Source organism: Xyrauchen texanus, chromosome 3, assembly GCF_025860055.1.
Source record: "Xyrauchen texanus isolate HMW12.3.18 chromosome 3, RBS_HiC_50CHRs, whole genome shotgun sequence".
Lineage (NCBI taxonomy): Eukaryota > Metazoa > Chordata > Actinopteri > Cypriniformes > Catostomidae > Xyrauchen > Xyrauchen texanus.
Window position 1 is genome coordinate 3,109,728 of NC_068278.1, and position 24,301 is coordinate 3,134,028.

General features: G+C 39.3%; 1 protein-coding gene across 1 annotated transcript in view; it reads right to left on the reverse strand.

The window, feature by feature from the left end:
* Positions 1 to 24,078, reverse strand: part of LOC127622243 (G-protein-signaling modulator 1-like) — a 50,131-nt gene extending 26,053 nt beyond the window's left edge. The window contains exons 1-7 of the mRNA XM_052096277.1: positions 23,945 to 24,078; positions 6,907 to 7,128; positions 6,668 to 6,803; positions 4,560 to 4,702; positions 3,999 to 4,122; positions 3,691 to 3,806; positions 2,746 to 2,901 (exon numbers count right to left, since the gene is read on the reverse strand). Coding sequence (XP_051952237.1) covers positions 2,746 to 2,901; positions 3,691 to 3,806; positions 3,999 to 4,122; positions 4,560 to 4,702; positions 6,668 to 6,803; positions 6,907 to 7,128; positions 23,945 to 24,003 — 956 coding nt within the window. The 5' untranslated portion in view covers positions 24,004 to 24,078. The remainder of the gene's footprint in view (positions 1 to 2,745; positions 2,902 to 3,690; positions 3,807 to 3,998; positions 4,123 to 4,559; positions 4,703 to 6,667; positions 6,804 to 6,906; positions 7,129 to 23,944) is intronic.
* Positions 24,079 to 24,301: the final 223 nt, after the last annotated feature.

Here is a 24,301-nt window from a genome sequence, read left to right on the forward strand (position 1 = left end):
AAATGCATGAATTCATTACTATTGTGCTGCGACAGAATATCTGGTTCAGTCGTGGCTTTACCAATTTAGCCACAGTAATAAATGAACACCTAGGAGTGTTGTGGTTATTTTCGATGAGTTTGCTAAAATATGCTGACCTGGCTGCTTTTAGTGCCATTTTAGTCAATATGATTCCATCCACCGCGAAATACCTCTAATTTTGTGTTCTTCCACTTGCGCTCCATTTTCCACGCTGCTCTCTTGAGAGCATGAGTTTAATCATCATACCATGGTGCAGGACATTTTTATTGAATTTTCTTTTAAAGCAACATTATCAAGAGTGCTATAAAAGACTGCATTTATATTTTCTGTTATTACATCAAGTTCTTCTAGACGTTTTTGTCTTACTGAGTATATGAGATTAATCTGGAAGGTTAATGGTGAAGCTATCTTAAATGGTCAAAGAGTAGTTCTACCTGAATGATAGCATGGTGTAGATTGAGTGGCATTAGCTGATCACAGCAAATAAGAGACAAGGTAATGATCTGAGATGTCATCGCTCTGCGGTAGAATTTCTATAGTATCAACATCAACTCCATATGACAGAATTAAATCTAGCGTATGATTATGGCGACGAGTTGGTCCTGTCACATTTTGTCTGACTCAAAGAGAGTTTAGAATATGAATAAATGCTAATTTGCAAATTGCAGCAACACCTCCTCCCGACCCTTCAGATGTGGCTCATTTTTATAACAATAACCTGGGGGAGTAGATTCATTTAAACTAATATATTCATCTGGTTATAGCCAGGTTTCAGCCAAGCAGAGAACTTCCAAACTATGATAATAATATGTAATAATTTGATTTACAATAAGTGCTTTGTTTGAAAGAGATCTAATGTTTATTATCCTACCTTTATATGTTTATTTTAAAAAATTAATTTCAAGTTTGACCTTAATCAGATTTTTTCTAATTGAGGGGCTTGTGTTTGGTAGTTCGGGGAACAGATACAGTCTCTATATGATATCTAGGTTATACAGTCTTTATGTGTTGTAGTTTATGTGACCTGTGTGACGTCTAAAGGTAGCTAGCAGAAGTTTGGATTAACCAGTTTGTCTGTGTCCTGACATGGGCCCCAGTTAGTCAAATACTATCACTATTAAGACTATGAGCCAAATGATTAGAGAGGAGAGTGGCACCTTCCCTGGAGGGATGGAGTCTGTCTCTCTTTAGCAGATCAGGTCTACCCCAAAAAATCTTCCAATTGTCTATAAGTCCTATGCTATTCTCTGGACACCACTCTGGCCATTCAGTGAAACTAATCTAAGATAAACCTCATCACATGACGAGCAGGGAGGGTGCCAGAGCATATTACACATACTTCTTTAATATTATCTTTAGTGAACTCCGACTGGCGAAGCCAGGCATCGTTAGTGCCGACATGAATAACAATTTTAGCAAATCTAAATTTAGCATTAGCCAGCACTTGTAAATTTGATCTGATGTCAGATGCCAGAGCCCCCGAAATGCATTTAACAATAGTGGCTAGAGTCTCTATTTTCACGTTTCTTACCATAGAAATCCTAAAAGAAAAGTGATATCTCGGTATGCCACCGAGATATCACCCAAACGCCCTGTTGCAGTGGCTCTACAGCCAGAACCAAAGTGTGTGTTGCTCGCTGTACTACCCGCATCCGAAACAGTATCTACCGGCTTCTCTTTCTCACTGACCTCAACTAGCATTCGGATGTGTATCTCTAACTAATTAACCTTCTTCATCTGCCTGACTAATTCCTTACATTTATCACATGTAAATCCCTCATTGCTGATAGAAGAAGCTATAGTAAACATATGGTATGCAATGCAGGAAGAAGTAACATGAGCGGATGCCATGACTTACCGCAATTGTTTGTTGTTGTTATGGCTGTTATGGTTGTTCTTGAGCAACGAGTGTTTGAGATCGATGTGGTTCCTTATCAGCAGATGTTTGAGATTGATGCAATAATCAGTGTAAAACACAGAGGAGAAAACGAATGCATGCAGTCGAGATGCAATATGTAGACAAGTGGGAAAAAAGAAAAAAAAGAGAAAAAACGTGTACGCGAGGTACAATACACGCAGTTGAAATGGTAGAAAAGCGGAAAACAAACGAAGCACGTGGTGAAATGGCAAAGGTTAAAATGCTGACCATATAAGAATAAGCAATCCTAAGCAGGCTGGCAAGCTACAAACACAGACTCGTGGAATAAAAAAATCTGATATATGAATACATATTACTTGGTAAACATAAATAGCTGCCATTAAAGGAATAGTTCACACAAAAAATTCTATATCTCAGATGTGTATGACACTTTCATTAGCAGAAAACAAATTAAGGTTTTTAAAATAATATTTCAGCCCTGTGGGTCCATACAATTCAAGTGAATGGGTGCCAAAGGTTTGATTTTCCAAACCGCACATAAAGGCAGCATTAAAGTAATCCATAAGAGTCCAATGGTTAAATCCATATGATAGGTGTGGGTGAGAAACAGATCAATATTTATGTGATTTTTGGAGCTTTCATTTTTTGACACCCATTCACTTGCATTTTATGGACTTGCAGAGCTGAGAAATTCTTCTAAAATCGTAATTTGTGTTCAGCAGAAGAAAGAAATTGAGTAAATGATGAGAGAATTTCCATTTTTCGGTGAATCATCCCTTTAAATATCTTAATTGTGGCTTAAATAGTAGGTCTGGAGACTTTATGGAGATCTGGTGTGTTCAGACCTGTCATTGAGCTCTTGTGCGATGAGCAGGTGTTTGAGGTGATAGTCTATGGCATGCTCGTACTCCTGCAGCAGTGTGTGTGTGTTTCCCAGACTGTAACATGCTTGAGCTTCCATCACCTGATCCTTCAGCTGCCGAGACAGCAGCAGAGTTTTTCTGGAAACAACACAGATAACCTACAGGTTTACATTTCCTCAAGAAAAGAGTGCTTGCCTGTGCTAAACTCACTACTATGATGTCGGATATTCTAGGTAGTTGTCAAGGTGTTCCTAGGTGGTTGCTTGGGTGTTCTGGGACAAATTGCAATTTCATTCATAATTCAGTCAATTGTGCTGCCTTGATGGATGCCATAACGATGTCTCAGAGTTTCCCCTTATCATACAGTAACCCTTATGAAACTCAAGAGTTAATTGTCACTGATAATTTTCACATGCAAATGAGCTTTGCACAAACTTGTGGTAAATTTTCTATTGTATCCAAAGATTTGCTGCAGATTCAACACTAACAGCGAAGAGCTGCAAACATCTGGCAAACATTGGCGGCTAATCAAAAGCTCATTTGTTTGTGAAATAATAAGTGGCAAATTTGCAGCAAGTTTACTGCTAGTTTAGATTTTTTGTAAGGGGAGTGCTACTTTTACTGTCACTGCCACGGTTGTAATGTCAGTTTAGATACAATTAACTGTTATTTTTTATTCTTCCAGTCAAAATTTGCGCTGCAAAAAAATAAATGAAAGCTGTAACTAATCAATTCTGGCTAGTGACCATGGTATAAACTGGATAATCCACGGCTAGGTGTGTGTTAAATTCTTTTAAATGCACTAAATAAAATGCACTGAAATAGAATTGCATTGTGATTTAGAAATAAGCAAATACCATTGATACAACAGGTGTGCTTAAGATATACATTCTGTGTGGTAGCATGTCATCAGGAAGTCATGGTTACCTGTAATACTCAGTAGCTGCATTGAACTGGCCTAGGAAAATGAGAGCATTGCCTAGGTTACTGTACGCTCTCCGCTCGGCGGCCTTGTCACCAAATTCCTTGGCAATGGACAGACGCTGCGAATAACAAACAGGATTTTTTTGGTGACTTTTAAATCCAACTCCTGTTAGACTGAACTTCCCTATCAACTGTGCAAGTTAAAGTCTCAATATAAAACACATAAGCACAGTTTAAGTAACAACAGTAAAACATAATGGTCTGCGTGTTATATCTTTGTTTTCATTTGCTATGTGATTTCAGTGTCGCACCTCTCTGTGGAACTTAATGGCCTCAACAAAGTTACCCAGCAGGTAATGGGTGTTGCCAAGGTTACCAAAGGCTCGTCCCTGAGCAGCTCTGTCTCCCAACTCCTTCACCAGTGACAGGTTCATTCTGAAAGAGAGGTACAAACGGTGCTGTTATCCACATCAAAATAATCAATCATAACAGTCTTTCAAATCAGTTTATAGAGTGTGACAGTTGGGTTCCAGATGTAAAAATCCAATTTCCTACATGGAAAAACAGATTATAGCAATAATATTGTTTTCAACTGAACTCTTTCCAGGGGAGCAGATTTTTCTGTTCTCAGTGTTTTGCCAATAAACAGAGACACCACTAATGACTGTTTCAGGCCATTTGTTCACATCTGACACCTCTGGCCTCTCTACATCTCATTTATGTGTCATTTAGCCTTCTGAATCTGTTAAATGTGGCTATTAAAACTTAAGTAAACAATCCATTTCTCATGTCTGTCTAGTCAATATTAACGCTTCAGACGCTCTCAGCTTCAGTATCTGTACTGTGATAAGATCATGACTTGTGGGACTCACTCATAGAAGGCTGTGGCTCTCTGCAACGCATCTCTCACATCAGGATGAAGATCTCCAGGATCTTGTGAACATCCCCACAGCTGCTGTTTGCCCTTCGCATGAAACACATTCCCAATGTTATACAGAGCTCTGGCCTCCCCGACCTACAGCAGCAGCAGAGAGATCAGAACAATATTAGAACCCATAAGAGCTAAACATACAAACCCGAACAATGTGTATGCAATTATTAACAAGCATAAGAAGTGTTTGGGGCGGCTGTGACTCAGGTGGTAGAGCAGATTGGCCACTAATCGCAGGGTTGGCGGTTCATTTCCTGGCCCACATGACTCCACATGCCAAACTGTCCTTGGGCAATACGCTGAACCCCAAGTTGCGCCAAAAGGCAGGCTAGCGCCTTGCATGGGTGTGTGTGTGAATGGGTGAATGAGATGCAGTGTAAAGCACTCTGAATACCGCTAAGTTTAAAAAAGCACTATATAAGGGCAGACCGTTTAGTATTTCGTTAACTTAACAAGCCGCTCCTGAGCAGCTATTTTCTATGGATACAAGCTGCGTGAATGTTATATGGGGAAATACTGTAATCTCCAAAACAGCCAGTCAAGAATACGATTAAAGAACATATTGACAACAGTAAATGGTGTCATCAAATGTGCTTCTTTATTTAAGATCACTCTCAAAACCACTTTTTTTCATGCTGGTCCAGCTAATGTGTATGCACGTACTCGAAAATTATTTCTAAAATTAAGACGGATTGGTGGTGGTGTAGTGGTCTAAGCACATAACTGGTAATCTGATCTTGTGATCAGAAGGATGCTGGTTCGAGCCCCACAGCCACCACCATTGTGTCCTTGAGCAAGGCACTTAACTCCAGGTTGCTCCAGGGGGATTGTCCCTGTAATGCACTGTAAGTCGCTTTGGATAAAAGCGTCTGCCAAATGCATAAATGTAAATGTAAGACTGTCACTCAGTTGTGGCATCATTTCCACCACACCAAACAATTTAGCCCCTAATAACGTTTTTTTTTTTTTTATCAAGTGGACAAAAGTGTCATAGAAGAGAATGTTTGAGATGAAATATGAGACAAAACAAAGAAAATCAAGGGAAATATCACTTGTGAGCAGGATATTTGGACCAACTAAAATGTACTTAAAAATGTATTACGGGGGCTGGGTATCTCAGCGTGTAAAGACGCTGACTACCACACCTGGAGTCGTGAGTTCGAATCCAGGGGATGCTGAGTGAATCCAGCCAGGTCTCCTAAGCAACCAAATTGGCCTGGTTGCTAGGGAGGGTACATTCACATGGGTTAACCTCCCCGTGGTCACTAGAATGTGGTTAGCTCTCGGTGGGGCGCGTGGTGGGTTGTGTGTGGATGCCGCAGAAAATAGCATGAAGCCTCCACACGCGTTATGTCTCCGCAGTAACACGCTCAACAAGCCACGCGATATGATGTGCGGATTGACGGTCTCAGATGCGGAGGCAACTGAGATTCATCCTCCACCACCCGTAATGAGGCGAGTCACTACACCACCATGAGGACCTAGAGTGAATTGGGAATTGGGCATTCCAAATTGGGGAGAATAAAAATGTATACATTTATTACAATGTACTTATTATTTACATACATGTTGTTGCAATGTACTTAATGTACATTTAAAGAACCTTCATTTAATTACATCTGTAGTTACACTGTTAACCTTTACCTTAACCCTAAACCTAATCCTAAACCAGCTCTTATCCTAAAACCTAACCGAAACCCCTAACCCTACCACTACTCCTAAACCTACACGTACCTCAACATCAGCAGCTAAATTGTTTGAGCATTACGTTTTTTTGCATTTTAATGTTAGTACACAGTAGTTAAAGACACTAATATAAAGTGGGACAGAGTTAGAAGTGTGAAAATTTGATTTAATTGTGTGTATTTATGATACTTAAAACTTGAAAGCTAAGAAATTAGCCTTAGCAAGACTAAGGAGTCGGCCATTTTGAAAAATGTCATTTCTAGCACAAAATTCTACTACACACAATTCAGAATTTGACACTGTGATGGGAATTTTCATGACAAAAATGTGGTCAGCTGGAAGTAATGATTGTGCTTCTGTCACCTTGTCTCCTTGTTCTTGTGAAATGTCCAGGTGTCTCTGACAGCACACGGCTGCTTCATCATAACGACCCAAAACCTTCAGAGTGTTTCCAAGATTCCCGCTGGCCTTCCCTTCGCCGATCCGGTCACCGATTGTCCTGACGAGAATATATGATACAACTCCTTAACTCCTTTCTCATGGGATGCACAACTATAAACTCTTGTTTGTCATTGACTTGTTTGAGAAGTTCAAAATCTTACCGTGCAAGTGTAAGATCATGGCGGTGGTACTCCAGGGCTTTACCGTACTCCTTCAGGTAGAAATAAGCATTTCCCAGCTGACTATAAATGGCACTGAGAGTCTTCAGATCTTCTGTTCCCACCTGAACTGCAGCTTCAAAGAATGCTGTACCACCCTTAAAATCTCCTGCTTTACATAGACGCTCACCCTCCAAAGCCAACTCCAAGCATGACGCCTCCATTCTGAGGAAACAAGAGATTCAGGAATAAATATAGCTGCAAGCAAAATCACTGTGCCAAGCACACCAACGATAACAATGGCAATTATATTCGATTGCCTAAAATGATCATCAGAGATGGAATAATCAAGGTGGTATGAAAGCCAAAAGAATAGTAGAATTTTTTAAAGGGGTCATTAAATCGAGAATAACATTTTCTTTGATAGATAGACATATAAGAGGTAACTGTACTAAAAACAGACTGTAAATTTCAGTATAAAAAGAGCATTTATAGTTGGCACCCTGCTGAAATGTCTCGTTTTGAAATATGTCTGCTTGTGACGTCACGACACATTGCTCATTTGAATTTACTATACTGTCAGAATTAATGCATTAATGCATACTATTAATTTAAAAAGTTTAGCGCGTTAATTTATCATAATCGCTATTAACACATTTACAGTTAAAACGGCATTAACACTGATGTGAAGGCAGAACTTTTGTAATGTGTCCGCCCGGAGTCATTATACTGACACACACACACCACAACCAGACAGCACCAGAGCCCTTCTACCATGAAAAGTCTACAAGCTTAGAATAAAATAACACAACACGGCAGTCTCATAGACATTCTATTGGCGGTATTGTCTTAATACGCTAGTTTACTGTTACGCTCTCTCTCTTATGATAGAGCTGCAGAGGTTGTTATCTCAATAAATAAAACAATCTCTGACACCGCTTCCTTGTCAGTGATGAAATGATGGAGAACTATTTGATGTACAAACAAGCCCAGATGGGACTTAGTATGTGAATGTAAGGCATATTTTAATTACCACAGAAGTACACCAAATCTTAACTATCACCAAAATGCAGAATATGATGTTTTTGTATGCAAGAGATTTTCATGGTGAGTTCAAAGCGATACTCGATGCTGGCGTTGACGCTCTGACGTGAATCATGAACGCAGCTTCACAATTGCTGTAACAAAGTGGATAGCCACAGTCTGCAGTCTAAAGAGATTTAATGCCCATTGCAATGAATATGAAACCTATGTTGGGACTAGTTCTTTCAATTAGTCAAACTCCCACTTAGACTTTGGGAAACATTTAATGTGACTTGAATTGCCGCTATTTTAGCTCATTTCTCTCTTTATACTGTGGAAGGCTTTGTTTGTAAAATATTAATGAAGCAATATATTGCTACATATTGTTTTCTTTTCTAAAATAAAAAATATATGAATTTTGACAAGAAAAAAATATATAATTTCAGCACTTTTAAAATCTGTGATTTAATCTCATTTAACTACAAAAAACTATGTGATTAATTGTGATTAAACATTTTAATCGACTGACAGTACTAGTATTTACACATACCGTTTAACCTCATTCAAGTTCAAGTCACTAGCCTTGTGTGGCTAACTATTCCTAACATAACACCAAAGGGGAACCATCTGGATTATTTTGAATTATTTTATATATAAACATGAACTACACAGACTCTTTGACTGCTGCCATGTATCTTGAGCAAAAAATATGCAGTGTCAAGTTACAACTCTGAAAGGGAGAAGCAATTCATTTTCATTCAGCTGCTGCCTCTTGTTTGAGCACAATGTCAAGGATGTCATTGACACGTTCTTCCTGTCACAGTTCCAGTGAGTTTGTCAGTTGATTCTGTGTGTTTTGTTATTTTCTCTCCCTCATGTCTCGCAGGCGAAGCCAACATGCATGATCAGTGTTTTCATGGGAATGTACATTTTTCTGATTAGCGTGCTAGCAACACCTGTTCTCTTCTTATTCACTCCCTACTTAAACCCTTCGTGTCCTCAGTATCCTTGCTAGATTGTTGTTTGATGTGAAGTAACTTCACATGCCCACATGTCAAGAGTGTGGTTACCTCCCAGCTTGCTGTGCACTTGTTCTCTTTGATTACGAATCTTCAATGGAGGATTTCTCGTCTCTGCCCATGTGTCTGGAAAGTGATTGCCTTCCAATCTGCTGGGAATTATTCTCTGCACCTCACTATGCTTCTATGGAGTATTCCTACGAATCTGCTGCTGACTTGCACAATGCACACACTTGTCTATGAACACACTCTTCACAGATCTGCCCATTGTGTGGCTACAGCACGCACTCATCAGCAAGACCCCTTCTTTGTCTTGCACTCGCTCTCTGACAACTTTGTCCATCTGCACTATTTTTAATTGTTGGTGTATGTAAACATGAACTAGATGGATGTCTTTGACCGTTTCTATGTGTTTCTAGTGATGTGCACCTCAGTGCGCCTACAGTATGTGTGCGCCATTTGACCATGCTTTGACTGTGTGTGCGTTTATTTATATATTTTTAATAATACATTTTTTTTGCTAATGTCAGCGTGGATTACTTGTGAACCAGTCATAATATGATTTAAGCTTTCCAATGAAACTTGAAGGATGGGGTAGTTAAAATCACTTGGACCCGATCAAAAATGTAAGTAAACCATTTAATTCATAGATATTTCAAATGTCATGACTGTTTGATAGTTTACGGTGCTGAGTGTTAACAGTTGTGCTTGAGATGAACACTTTAATGTATTCAGATGCAATGTGTTGGAGGTCCGTTATGTGTAAACCCTGAATTATTATTTTTTGTAAATGTTGAGGGGCTTGTTCATTGTCTTCTGGGTTGAGTTTGCTGAATCTGAGGGGCTGCATGATGTCAGCCAATCAGAACAGTGGGTGTTTACGTAAAAGTTTTAAGGCTTAGTCCAAAACCAAATGTTTCAGACAGAGGGACAAAATAGGACTGTTTTTGAGGCGGTACATTAAAGCATTGCTGTGATACAGCTTCATATCCTTTTTGGCATCTTGGCATCAAATTTAATGATGCTTTACACAAGGTCAATTTGGTTTATCTAAAAAGCTTTGAACAAATGTTTGCCTACAAGGTCTGATGACCTTATGCAAATTTGGGGAAGATCGATGAATGCTGTAGAAAGGGTTAAAAAAGTGGGATTATTCATGAAATTCAAAGAGAGAGAGAAAATAAGACTAATGGGCAAACACTGGTATCATTAAATTCTGCATGAAGGAATCAAGCGCATGATTATAACCAAATTGCTCAAAGTTATAAGTATTTTTTCCACTAGCTATCACTGTCACCAAACTTCTCAGGTACCAACGGGGCGTAGTGCCACCGATACAAACAAAGTTTAATCTCGATGTGTTGGTAAAATACAGAATTTTACCCCAAAAATTAAAATGGCAGACATACAATATAACAGACATAGGAACATTGGGTATCATTCAGCTCAAGCAATGTAACGACATCAGTCTCAAGAATTTAGGCCAAAGTATAGAAGAATTATGAAGCAAGGATAATTATAGTCAGGGTATGGCAGTGATGAAATATACCAAGTTTAGGTTTAGTAGTCCAAAGAGTTGCAAAGGTACAGCCTCACTTGCTGTTTGGCGCCCACAACATAAAAATTGTTGATGTGGTTTTCAAGAATGATTTGGTCCATCAAAAAGATTTTTATTTCCTTTTCTTTTCTTTTTTTTCTGTGTGGTCTAAAGATGGTCTGAGCCAAATTCAGTGTAGATCTGATAAACGCGGTAGGAGGAGTTAGAAAAGGTAGGTTTTTCAGAAAATTGGTCAAATGAAACATCAGACCCTCGCCCATAACTGTGCCAAATATCACAACTTCATACCATATGGTTCTATAGGCTGTCATAGACTCCCAGAAAGAAAAGCCTAAATAATAGCTGCAAGAGTTTTTCGTACTGCTGTGAATTTATTCTGTGTATTCGTTCTGAGGGCTGAAAGAGAAATTGTGGACAACAAGTAATCAGGAGTGTTTGAAAGGTTTTACAGTAATAGGATTTTTGCTATTTTTATAACCATTATTATCGACAGCTGGTGTAGAATATTGCGGGAAAGAAAATAAAACAGATGTGATTTACACTACTCATAGAACAGACTGTAATCTGAGGATTTCGTACAATTAAGTATCAGTAAGGCAGTGACAGATTTGAAGTCTTTAATTTATATCACTTTAGTTTATATTACACAACTGACCTCAATGAAGCAGAACACAACACAAGAGAAACGTCAGTATAATTTCAACAAATCTGCTACTAAACAACAATAATAAGTATAAAATAAGGATGTTTGATTCACTCTGTGTGGAATACTGACATAACTCTGAACTTGCCATAAAAGAACATCTGTCAGCAACACTCCAAGGCCTGAAGTTCATGCAGAACAGTGATTCAGCCCAAAAATGTGGCAATGAGCATGCATGCCAAGATTTTGTTTTCTTAACTCATTATGCTAAAAACTTTAAACATATTTCCATTTCACTCTCAGAGCCTCAGCATTTTAATGGTTAGAAAGCAATTATATCTAGTCATGCTTTGACAATCAGCTCTATAGAACTGCTTCTTTTCCACGAATGTCTCCAGCAGTCATGCTTTGGTTTGGCTGCTGAGGAACGAGATAGATTTATTCAGTGCTGCGGTTGGGAAAGAATTCTGGCACGAGCAGCAGACAGACTCAAATCCACCTCTCATTTGTTTTATATTCACTGAGGTTTCTTTCCTCTCTAGATGCAATGAAAATAATGTATTGTTCTCTGCTTTGAACCAAAAAAAACACAATTGGTCATTTACATTATCTGCAAAAGAATATTTGTGTTTGCCTGTGTAAAAATAACTGCCACGATTCTATAATTGGTTACCAAGGTATTACAAGGTAGTTGTATTCTGTTAGGGGCAGTGGTGGCTCAGTGGTTGTGGCTCAGGGTTACTGACCAGAAGGACAGGGGTTCAAGCCCCAGCACCACCAGGATGCCACTGTTGGGCCCTTGAGCAAGGCCCTTGAACCTATCTGCTCCAGGGGCGCCGTATCATGGCTGACCCTGCACTCTGACCCCAGCTTAGCTGGGATATGTGAAAAATAAATAATTTCACCATGTATATGCAGAAATGTATGTATAATGTGTGACAATTGGTCAAATTAAATTAATTAAATTAAATTGAACAAGGCCCTTAACCCTATCTGCTCCAGAGGTGCCGTATCATGGCTGACCCTGCATTCCCATGGCTGATATGTGAAAACTAATAAAATTCACTGTATATATGCAAAAAAAAAAAAAACTGTGTGTATAATGTGTGACCACAATAAAGGATTCTTCTTCTATTCTGAGTATTATTTAGCATGTTGCTATTTGTTTGCTACAGTTTTCTGGGTGGCTGTTATGGTGATCTAGGTGGCTGTTATGGTGTTCGGATAGTTGATAAGGCATTCTGGTGGTTGCAATGGTGTTATGGTGTTCTGAGTGGTTGCTAGGGTGTTCTTGGTGGGTGCTATTGTGTTTGGGGTAGTTGCTAGGATTTTACAGGTGGTGGTTATGGTGTTTTGGGTGGTTGCTAGGGTGTCCTTCGTGGTTACATTGATGTTCCGGTTGGGTGTCATGGTGTTCTGGATATTAGATATGTTATGAGTGGTTGCTTTTGTGTTCTATGTGGTTCCTATGGTGTTCTAGGAGTTTAATTGGGTTTTCTGGGTGGTTTCTAGTGTGTTCTGGGCTGTTGCTGTTATGGTCTGAGTAGTTGCTAGAGTTATCTTGGTGTTTGTATTTTTGTAATACCACTTCAAGCAGCAACCTTGGTTTTCCCCAGGAGGTCTCCCATCCAGGTACTGGCCAGGCTCAACCCCTGCTTAGCTTTAGTGGGCAACCAGGCAAGAGCTGCAGGGTGATATGGCTTAATGTGTTCTGCATGGTTGCTAGGGTGTTCTGAGTAGGTCCTGTGGTGTTCTCTGTAGTGGTTGCTAAGGTAGTAGCTGTAGTTGCAGTGCACTGAGCTCTGTAAAGCAAAGTAGCTAGCTAGCTAGCTAACCCAGCTAACACGATAAATGAAATGCTATTGAATCGTAGCTGACATGAAACAGTTAACAATCTCAACTTTCCACTGTCTTTGGGTTTTCAGATGCCTCACAAAATTGGACGTTGTTGACAGTGAGACGTCTGTAATTTTTAACCACATGTTCTACATGTTGCAATCATTTTGTTCAGAAGATGAGTGCATTGTTCTCAAGTGGCTATGAATGTCTATGAAGTGTTTTATCCTCATTTAAACGTTGCATTGCCCCAGGTCTGCTAGGGGGTACACATGCTACCCAAAAGGTCAGCTTGCACACCCAATTGAAATGAGTTTTTTGGTTTTTAATGCAAGACTGAAACAAGTCCTTGATTTAAAGATAAGCATTATCTGCCAATATATGTGACAGATTTCATTTATATTTATCTTTATTCGAGTAGTTTCTGTCAGTCTTTATAGTAAATTGGGTATCTGGCACACTAGGAGAGCCTAAGACGTTCATGCAGTACAGGAAAGGCATGTCACTGAATGCGCTGGACGTGTTGACATGCGCTCAAAGAAAGGCTATAATTTCACTGACATGCACACGTTTGATCTCCACAGCAGAACTGTGTGTGACTCCTGTCTAGTATCGCTTCACAGCAAGTCTTTCAATTAAGTAAAAGCCAAAGATCCTGCATGAATATTTATCACTTCACACTGGCAGTATCACACAACAACAACATCAAACCAGCACCTTAACCAAGACACTTCATCACACTTATGAAGTCAAGTGTGTAGGTCTTCAAAGATAATTGGGTGTTTAGAAATTTAGGGGCAATTTGATATTGTATATACATTTTAGAATTGTAAATGTATCAAATAAAATGTTTGTTGTTTGCAGATTAATCAGACACAGATGTGGCTGCTCTTCCTAATGGGGTTGTACATTTTTATCTGGGTAATCCAGAATTACAGCAAATGAGATCTGGAGCAACAGGGATTTCTAATTAGCTGAGAGTTCTGAAATGATCACACTAGCTGAATAAAAACGGTTAAGCACAGACAAAGTCACTTACCAACAGCTCACAATATATAACGTAATTTGAAACATGGTGTTTACTATAAAACAACCTACTATATAAAGTAGTGGTGTATGTATAGTGTGCACAATTTTCAAATTCCCTAGAGGACCTTTTATATTTGGGTCTATGATGTTATGATTAATATATTTATTTATTTATTGTCCAGCTCTATTAAGCATAATTTATGAGTCAGGGGTGGGGTGGGATGGGTGGGACAATGTGGTCCCCACCACATTTTAGTAGCATAAGTTTTAGCAACTGTGATTCTATAACTTCATCTTCACTCACTCTTTGATTGGATGACGAAAATCACCGAAAATGTAATTAAAAAGCAATATGTAATAAGTATTAACCAAATATTTAATCCCGAACACAGCCTGTGTGTAATCTGACAATCAGTAAACAACTAAATTAGTGCAAGATAAATGGGCTGAAAGGCAGATAAGGCCACTGTATTATTCAACTTTTACTGTCAGTCAGCTGTAACAAGTTAAAGATGTGTGAATTCAAAGCCAAGGACACTAGTGTAGGGGCCAAATAAAACACCTCACTAAAGCCACAGTTGAGCAGCTCACAGAAAAACAAAACACAGACTTAAGGAAACAAAAGAGCTTCACCCTGACTTAGACGTCTAGTCTCCACTAAGAAGCCACAAGTCAACGTATGCCCAATTAGGAAAAGAATGAGTAGAAGTTTCATTATTTCTGCTATAGTGCTAGACACTTTTCAAAACAAGGCCTGAAACTGTTGAAATATATATATATATATATATATATATATATATATATATATATATATATATATATATATATATATAAAGGGTTTGAATTATTGGGCTCGACTAATGCAGTCAACTATATATACTGTGTATATATATATATATATATATATATATATATATATATATATATATATATATATATACCGATCAGCCACAACATTAAAACCACCTGCCTTATATTGAGTTTGTCCCCATCTTGCTGCCAAAACAGTGCCAACCTACATCTCAGAATAGCCTTCTGAAATTATATTCTTCTCACCACAGTTGTACAGAGTGGTTATCTGAGTTACTGTAGACTTTGTCAGTTCAAACCAGTCTGACCATTCTCTGTTGACCTCTCTCATCAACAAGACTTTTCCATCCACAGAACTGCCCCTCACTGGATGTTTTTTGTTTTTGGCACCATTCTGAGTAAATTATAGAGACTGTTGTGTGTGAAAATCCCAGAAATACTCAAACCAGCCCAACAATCATGCCACAGTCCAAATCACTGAGATCACATTAACTGAAGCTCCTGACCCGTGTCTGCATGATTTTATGCACTGCACTGCATCCACACGATTGGCTGATTAGATAATTGCATGGATGATTGTTGGTTTGAATATTTCTGGGGTTTTCACACACAACAGTCTCTAGAATTTACTCAGAATGATGCCAAAAAAAAAACATCCAGTGAGGGGCAGTTCTGTGGACTGAAATGTCTTGTTGATGACAGAGGTCAACAGAGAATGGTCAGACTGTCAAAGTCTATGGTCTAAGTCTACTCAGATAACTGCTCTGTACAATTGTGGTGAGAAGAATATCATGCTGTACTGAGAAGCGAGTTGACACTATTTTGGCTGCACGAAGGGGACCAACACAATATAAGGCAGGTGTTTGTAATGTTGTGGATGATCAGTGTGTGTATATATATATATACAGTAGTGGCCAAAAATATTGGCACCCTTGGTAAATATGTGCAAAGAAGGCTGTGAAAACAAATCTGCATTGTTTAGCCTTTTGATCTTTCATTCCAAAAATTCACAAAAATGTAACCATTAATTGATGTAAAACAACTGAATCGGGGGAAATCCCTCATTATTAAATATTTTTCTCTAAAACTTGGCATTGGACATAATTATTGGCACCCTTTTATTCAATACTTTTGCAACCTCCCTTTGCCAAGATAACAGCTCTGAGTCTCACCTGGCAAGGGATCTGAGACCATTCCTCCATACAGAATCTCCAGATCCTTCAAATTCAGAGCTCCACGTTGGTGGACTCTCCTCTTCAGTTCATCCCACAAATTTTCTATGGGTTTCAGGTCAGGGGACTGGGATGGCCATGGCAGAACCTTGATTTTGATGTTTGTTTTGGATCATTGTCCTGCTGGAAGATCCAACCAGGGCCCATTGTAAGCTTTCTGGTTTTTATTTTTTATCTGTTGGTATTTGATAGAGTCCATGATGCCATGTATCTGAACAAGATATCCAGGACCTCTGGCAGTAAAACAGCCCCACAACATTGAAGATGCAGCACCACATTTAACCGCGGGAATTGGGTACTTCATCTCTGTGTATGCCAAACACATCTCTGGTGTTTCATCTGACCATAGATCCCAGTCCCATTTGAAGTTCCAGAAGTTTCTGAAAAATAGAAGATGCTTGAGATTGTTGTTGGATGAGAGCAGAGGCTTTTTTTCTTGAAACCCTCCCAAAACACGTGTTTTTTTTACTGTCTGACCCCAAGACCAAACTAATTTCTCCAATTCTCCAGCAGTGAACCTTTGACAATTTTTGGCCTCTCAAACCATCCTCCTCACCATGCGTGGAGACAATATAGACACACATCCTTTTCCAGGCCGATTCTTAAGATCTCCAGTTGATGGGAACATGTTAATTATTGCCCTGATGGTGGAAATGGGTATTCCTAGTCACCAAGATGCAAAAAAAAAAGTCAAATATGAATGGGAATATACTTCAGATATATTTTACTCGTAAGGATTCTAGGGGTGCCAGTAATTGTGGCAAAAGTGTTTAGGAGAAAAATATTTAATAATGAGATATTTCCCTTCTTTCAATTGTTTTACTTCAATTAAAGGTTAGATTTTCGTGATTTTTTTTTTAATGAAAGATCAAAGAATAAACAATGCAGATTTTTTTTCAAAGCCTTCTTTGCACATATTTACCAAGGGTGCCAATATGTTTTGTGTTTTGGCCACTACTTTGTGTGTGTATATATACAGTATATATATATATATATATATATATATATATATATATATATATATATATATACCCCATATATTAAACAGAAATGTTTCTGTGATCAATTGTTCTTCCAATAATTTATATAAAAGGGTTGAATGCTGTCAACTCTATAATTTGTGCAACTGGAATTAGTTTATTCACTTGTATTCCTACTATACTGTAGAAATGGTTCAAATGATGTCAATTACTGGGAGTCACAATCTTAAATAATGTTTTTTGTGTGTTTGCGGAAAAGGCATGGGAACAGTTTTGTTGGGAAAATGTGGAAAACAACTTAGGGGGGAATAATGAACGTAAGAATGAATTACACCTAGGAAAAGCTAAAAAGATTTTTTTTTGCACATGCTAACTGTGCTCATTTAGCGGCTGATTCACTAAAAGAATTATGCAGATCAGGCTACGCTGCCCAACACAACCCCTAAACCCAACACAACCCCTAAACCTAACACATCCCCTAAACCTCACACAACCCCTAAACCCAACACAACCCCTAAACCCAACACAACCTCTAAACACAACCCCTAAACCTAACACAACCCCTAAACCTCACACAACCCCTAAACCCAACACAACCCCTAAACCCAACACAAACTCTAAACACAACCCCTAAACCTAACACAACCCCTAAACCCAACACAACCCCTAAACCACACACAAACCCTAAACCACACACAACCCCTAAACCTAACACAACCTCTAAACCCAACACAACCTCTAAACCCAACACAACCCCTAAACCCAACACAACCTCTAAACACCACACAACCCCTAAACCATACACAACCCCTAAACCTAACACAACACAACCCCTAAACCTCACACAACCCCTAAACCCAACACAACCCCTAAACCCAACACAACCTCTAAACCCAACACAACCCCTAAACCTCACACAACCCCTAAACCTCACACAACCCCTAAACCCAACACAACCCCTAAACCCAACACAACCCCTAAACCTAACACAACCCCTAAACCTCACACAACCCCTAAACCTAACACATCCCCTAAACCCAACACAACCCCTAAACCTAACACAACCCCTAAACCCAACACAACCCCTAAACCCAACACAACCCCTAAACCTCACACAACCCCTAAACCTCACACAACCCCTAAACCCAACACAACCCCTAAACCCAACACAACCCCTAAACCTAACACAACCCCTAAACCCAACACATCCCCTAAACCCAACACATCCCCTAAACCCAACACAACCCCTAAACCCAACACAACCCCTAAACCTAACACATCCCCTAAACCCAACACATCCCCTAAACCCAACACAACCCCTAAACCCAACACAACCTCTAAACCCAACACATCCCCTAAACCTAACACAACCCCTAAACCCAACACAACCTCTAAACCCAACACACCCCCTAAACTTCACACAACCCCTACACCCAACACAACCCCTTAACCCAACACATCCCCTAAACCCAACACAACCTCTAAACCCAACACACCCCCTAAACCTCACACAACCCCTAAACCCAACACAACCCCTAAACCCAACACACCCCCTAAATCCCACACAACCTCTAAACCTAACACAACCCCTAAACCTCACACAACCCCTAAACCCAACACATCCCCTAAACCCAACACATCCCCTAAACCCCACACAACCTCTAAACCTAACACAACCCCTAAACCTCACACAACCCCTAAACCCACACACAACCCCTAAACCCAACACATCCCCTAAACCCAACACAACCCCTAAACCCAACACAACCTCTAAACCCAACACACCCCCTAAACCTCACACAACCCCTAAACCCAACACAACCCCTAAACCCAACACACCCCCTAAATCCCACACAACCTCTAAACCTAACACAACCCCTAAACCTCACACAACCCCTAAACCCAACACATCCCCTAAACCCAACACATCCCCTAAACCCCACACAACCTCTAAACCTAACACAACCCCTAAACCTCACACAACCCCTAAACCCACACACAACCCCTAAACCCAACACATCCCCTAAACCCAACACAACCCCTAAACCCAACACATCCCCTAAACCTAACCCTCACAGAAAACTTTCTGCATTTTACATTTTCAATAAAACATTGTTTAGTTTGTTTTTTAAGTGATTTGAATTATGGGGACACTAGAAATGTCTTCATAAACCACATTTATAGCATAATACCCTTGTAATTACTAGTTTGTATCCTAAAAATAAGTTCCTCGTAAACCACTTAAATCTGCCCACACACTCACATACACAAACACACAATATTCATCATCTTTCCATATACACTCTTTGATGAATATTTCAAGATCTTCTCATCATATTATGTTGTGTTTGGGCTCATTTGAATCGATATAGTCTGCTGTAAGTTACAATATGTCCTCGTCTATGTTATATGTATGTTTCAGCAAGTAATAAGGAAGAATATGACAAAAAGACACTCCTGTTTATTATTTTTGTCAGTGGAAACTTCACACTCTAATACTCACTGCAGTTTGACCTCTGAGTGAAACAAATTTTCTAATTGTATTTTACTAATGGAGACATATCCAATGATGTATATCTCATCTTTTTTATGATTTTAGCAACTCTGATTATGATAGTTGTGATAAAAAATGAGCAAGTAAAGAGAGCAAAACAGTTTCTAAGTATTAAAATTACACCTATTTATTTTTGATCAAAGAAGTGGTTATTCATTTGTTAATAATTACTATATGAATGAACATTCTTATGGTGTCTGTCATTTTTGACTAGGAACACAAAAGGTATCAGCACAAATGAACACAATGCATAAAATACATTTTACAGTCTTTCCTTTTCGGTAATAGCACAATCTATATTGGGTCGGGCAGTTTTTGTGAATAAAGTGCAGTCTATAATAAGCCTAATTTACATAGAAAGGAGGTGTGGTTACATGAAAAGGAATGACAATGATTTCTTTTAAATACTCAAGATGCAGAGGAATTTCAGAGCTGATTGCACCTGGTCAAACTAGTTGTTAGAAAATAAGATGCCAATTTTTGCTCTGAAATACCATGTGCAAGTGTGCGGCACTTGCTCAAACTGTTCTTTAAATGTTATGTTCTTTAGTTACTACCATTATTTAGTAATTACAAATATTTTACTACATTGAATTGAATATCAATTCAACAGATTGTCAAAATTACATGCTTGTATGAGTTTAATTGTTAGAAACATTCGAGAAGTTCAAGACCTTCATAATCAACCAAGACAGGTCTGTGACAGGGCGGAGGGCGGGGCAAGGTAATGATTTTACACACCCGGCCCCTTATCATGCTAATCAAGCCTCCGAGAGGGATAAAGGCCGACTGCGGACGGTGGTGCAACAGAGAGAGAACATTTACGGGCAGCTGTCCATCCTATGTGTGTGTTTGTGTCTTTTGGTTTTATTTCTTTATTAAAACTATTATTTAATTTGTCAAGCTGGTTCTCGCCTCCTGCTTTCCATTGAACTGCTTTACAAGGTCATAATCACAAATCATTATAGGGTGGGAATACAGGCATTTGATGTGTTTAAAACTACCTACCGTTTGTAGGTTCATTTTATATTGTTTAATAGTGTATGCCTAAGTAAACCCTATTCATGAAAAGTGCATTTGTCAAGTGGAAGGACTGTAGAGTTGATGTATAGAGAAAAGTAGTGAAGTGTCCAGACAAGAAGGCCTATTAAAAAGAAATGTATTAATTGTACGTAAGTAGACATAAATTATTGATCAAGTTTCAGTGTGTAATTTTTAATAGTGCAATAATAAGAAATAATAACAACTTTCAGGTGATTGACAGCTAGAAATGAAATGAACTGTAGTACATAAATCACTTTAACCCTGAACAATAATGCATTTCTTCCATGAGAAGGACAGAAAAACAGAATCCCTCGGATGAAGTGATAAAAGTCAGAAAGAGGCATTATTCGTTCTGACTGACTTGTGAACTGTACAATGAATTGATTTCCGTGCCTTCAGTTCAGCTCTGTGGTTTCATTGCCTCGAAACATTTTACTTTGTTGTGAAGTTGACGAGACAAACCTTGAACTCATGCAGAGCATTCTTTCTTACTTTTAGTGAATGCTGATTTCATACTGTACTGGCAGACAGTTTGAAAATAGTTATAAAGATACCAAAAAATCAGTTCATGGGGTTGAAAGTCAGTGCAAAAGTGACTAATAACAGAAGATGTCTATGGAGTGGTAAATGGCTTTACTCTCTCTTTATTAATTCTAGAACATAGACGTCTACACGTCAACAGACTCCATTCAGGCCGATTACTCACTGCTGTGACATCACACTCACAACAGAATCACAACTGAATCAGAATCAAACATTTTAACCTCCGAGTAAAAATCACAAAGTATGTGACCTGAAAAATCCTTTGTGTGATTCTGTGACCGTAGGGTTGTTGTGACAATAAGAACAGACAGTAAAGCTCAAAGTGTACTTCGGTCAGATGTGAACGCTGAGCGTCCATGTACAGGACATGTGATGCAAATTTCGTCATCAGCAGAGTGCATGAGCCTTATTTTTTTAAAGAGTATTCGGAAATCAGGAAGAAACATAGGGAAGGCTACAGGCAGCCACAGTCACATCGTGTCCTAAACTGATGGCAAACGACGTGCAATAAAATGTCCAAAAACATAAAGAAAAATAAGGCTGGGCATAGAAATGCATCAATTCTTGGACTACAAACTCTTCAGACATGTTTAGTAAGTTCTGTTCTCTGGTTTGTGTGCAGTTGTGTTGTGTTCTGTTGTCACTCTCGCTGTGGAGGACCTGTTTTAAAGAAACAAACAAGTTTTCGCTTGAACGTGAGGGGGCTTCGTGAACGGTTTATCTCGTGCCCTATCATGCATGATCGTGCGTACACAGCAGATCAACAGTCAGTGAATATTTTCACTAAATAAAACATTACATTTGGGTTTGTTTCTCATCAAATCTTATCGTATGCTTTCAAAACAATCTCATGGAATAATTTATTCGAATTCTGAATTATACTTTTGTGTTCTTTTGAAGATTGAAGAGGTGGTCACCATAAACTGACATTGTATGACATCACTGACATTTTTTTTTTCACAATTCTTAGACTAGGTTGTGTACATGAACTGTACACCAGACCACCATTTCAAGCGGACTCAGGTGCAGTTCCCGGGTTCAGAAAACCCTAGGGGGCTTTCACACTGGGCATGTTTGCTGCGGACTGATTCCGAGTGCAATTGTTCCTGGAGCCCCCCGCAGCGTTGGTCTGGTTTCACACTCACTTGATTCTATCGAACCCCGGTCCATTTGCGCTCATCTTACGACATCACAAACACGCATGGTGAACACAACGTGACTCATCTTACTTTTAGTTTTTTTGTTATTTTGTTGTCGTTATGCACAGCATAAGGACAACTGCGTATAGGTGCGCATCACTCATCAGATGTCCAGGGGAAGGTGGCTTGCTGCTGCTCGCAAATGCAGTTTTTTTGAGGAGACAGCTGATCAAACTAATGATGTCGTCATCAGCTTAAACGCATGTGCAGGTTACTTTACTTCTTGAACGAGTGCGCACCCAAGTCCGAGTTGCTTTCACATTCCGCGAATCGCGCTACAGTTCCATTGCAACCGAATTCAGACCACCTCCTACAGTCTCGGGTTCTGTACCGTGGTGCGCACCCCGATCCGCATGACAGCTCTCACATTACCAATTTTCCCATTTCCAATTTTAGTCTCTGGTTGGTAACACATTAATAAATGCTTCAAGGGTGTTCCATTTTGCAATACAGAACATTTTCATAGGTTACTAATGTTGAATAAGTGTTATTACACATTTATCAAATTTGAGGTTAACTGGCTCACTATTATTGCATGTATTAGAGTATTGTATGAAAGTCATCCTTTTTATTCATGTTGTTATAACCACATATGAAAGGTTTATAATGCACTTGTAAATGACTTATTAGTCATTACTGAAACCATTTATAATAGCTTAACAAAGAGAACATTAATGTAAAGTGTTACTGAACAGTCTTCATCAGCCACAGTGAGTTTGATAGTTTCTACCTTTGATGTCATTAGTATTCCTCACTATATACAGTTGCAGCTTGAAGTCAGTGTTTACTGCAATGACACAATGCCCTCTGCTGTCGCCACAAGATGCAGCATTCAACAATTACTGCATTATTGTCAATCATAACAAAATGGCAGGCATCAGAAAGTTTGTTAAAGTGTGACAGATCCATGCGCAGGTAAATGCTTCCTTTCACGATCTCATGTCTGTTCATCAAGTTTATCAAATCTTCCATCATCATGCATGATATAAACACTTTATTCAGTCAATGGTACTAGAACCGCTCTAGGTCAACAGTTGGTCAACAGTCAAATGTTGTCTGCCTCATCTCACTTAACATGTTTTCATGGCCTTGTACCTTAAGAGACCACAAAGAGTTATACAGCTCAGTTAAATGTAAAAAATGTGCCAGAACGATCTGCCAGAGTAGCATGACATGTCTGACACGTAGGCAAAGACAAGGGCAGCAAGCTGTACATCCAAATGTCTCTCAGAATGAAAAACACAGACTGTGTTAGGTAAATATTGTTGTCACAAATTTGTTAATTTATTTTGGTCATTTTTGATGCTGTGCCCACATGTGTGCCATCTGAATCTGAGCCATCTCTCTCCTCACAGACCCAAAGCTTCAATCTGACTGTCAGTGTTCAGAAGATAATCATGATCACGTTTTAAACCTCAATGCAAGCCGCCTGCTGTCTTCACCAGCCCATCCTCAGGCAGACAGCTAGCCGGCAGACCCTGCTGATTTACCTTCTCCTCCCCCATCCGAACAAGGTCTTTCTTGCCTTCTTAAGCAGATCAGACCCCCTCCCCCTTGCGGTCAGTTCATACCTTGATTGGAGCCGTTTGCTGGCCAGATCCGAGTCTATGCTGCTTGCTGATTGAGCCATGAAGGAGCCGTACAGAAACCTCCAGAGCTGCTCAACGCTTCCCTCTTCCTCTGGGGCTTGGAGCACACGTACTTCAGCCCCTCTCTCTCTCTCTCTCTCTCTCTCTCTCTCTCTCTCTCTCTCTCTCGTGTGTGTGTGTACACAGTAATGGCAGCTGCCGAGGAAGTGAGGTATTGTGCAAATAGACCATAAAAGGCAAGTCCCTCCCCTCCAGTTTCATTGACAAGCAGGAAGCAAGTGTGCATTTGTGTGCATGTGTCTGTGTGAAGGAGTGCACGCTTATTTATTTGGTGCATAG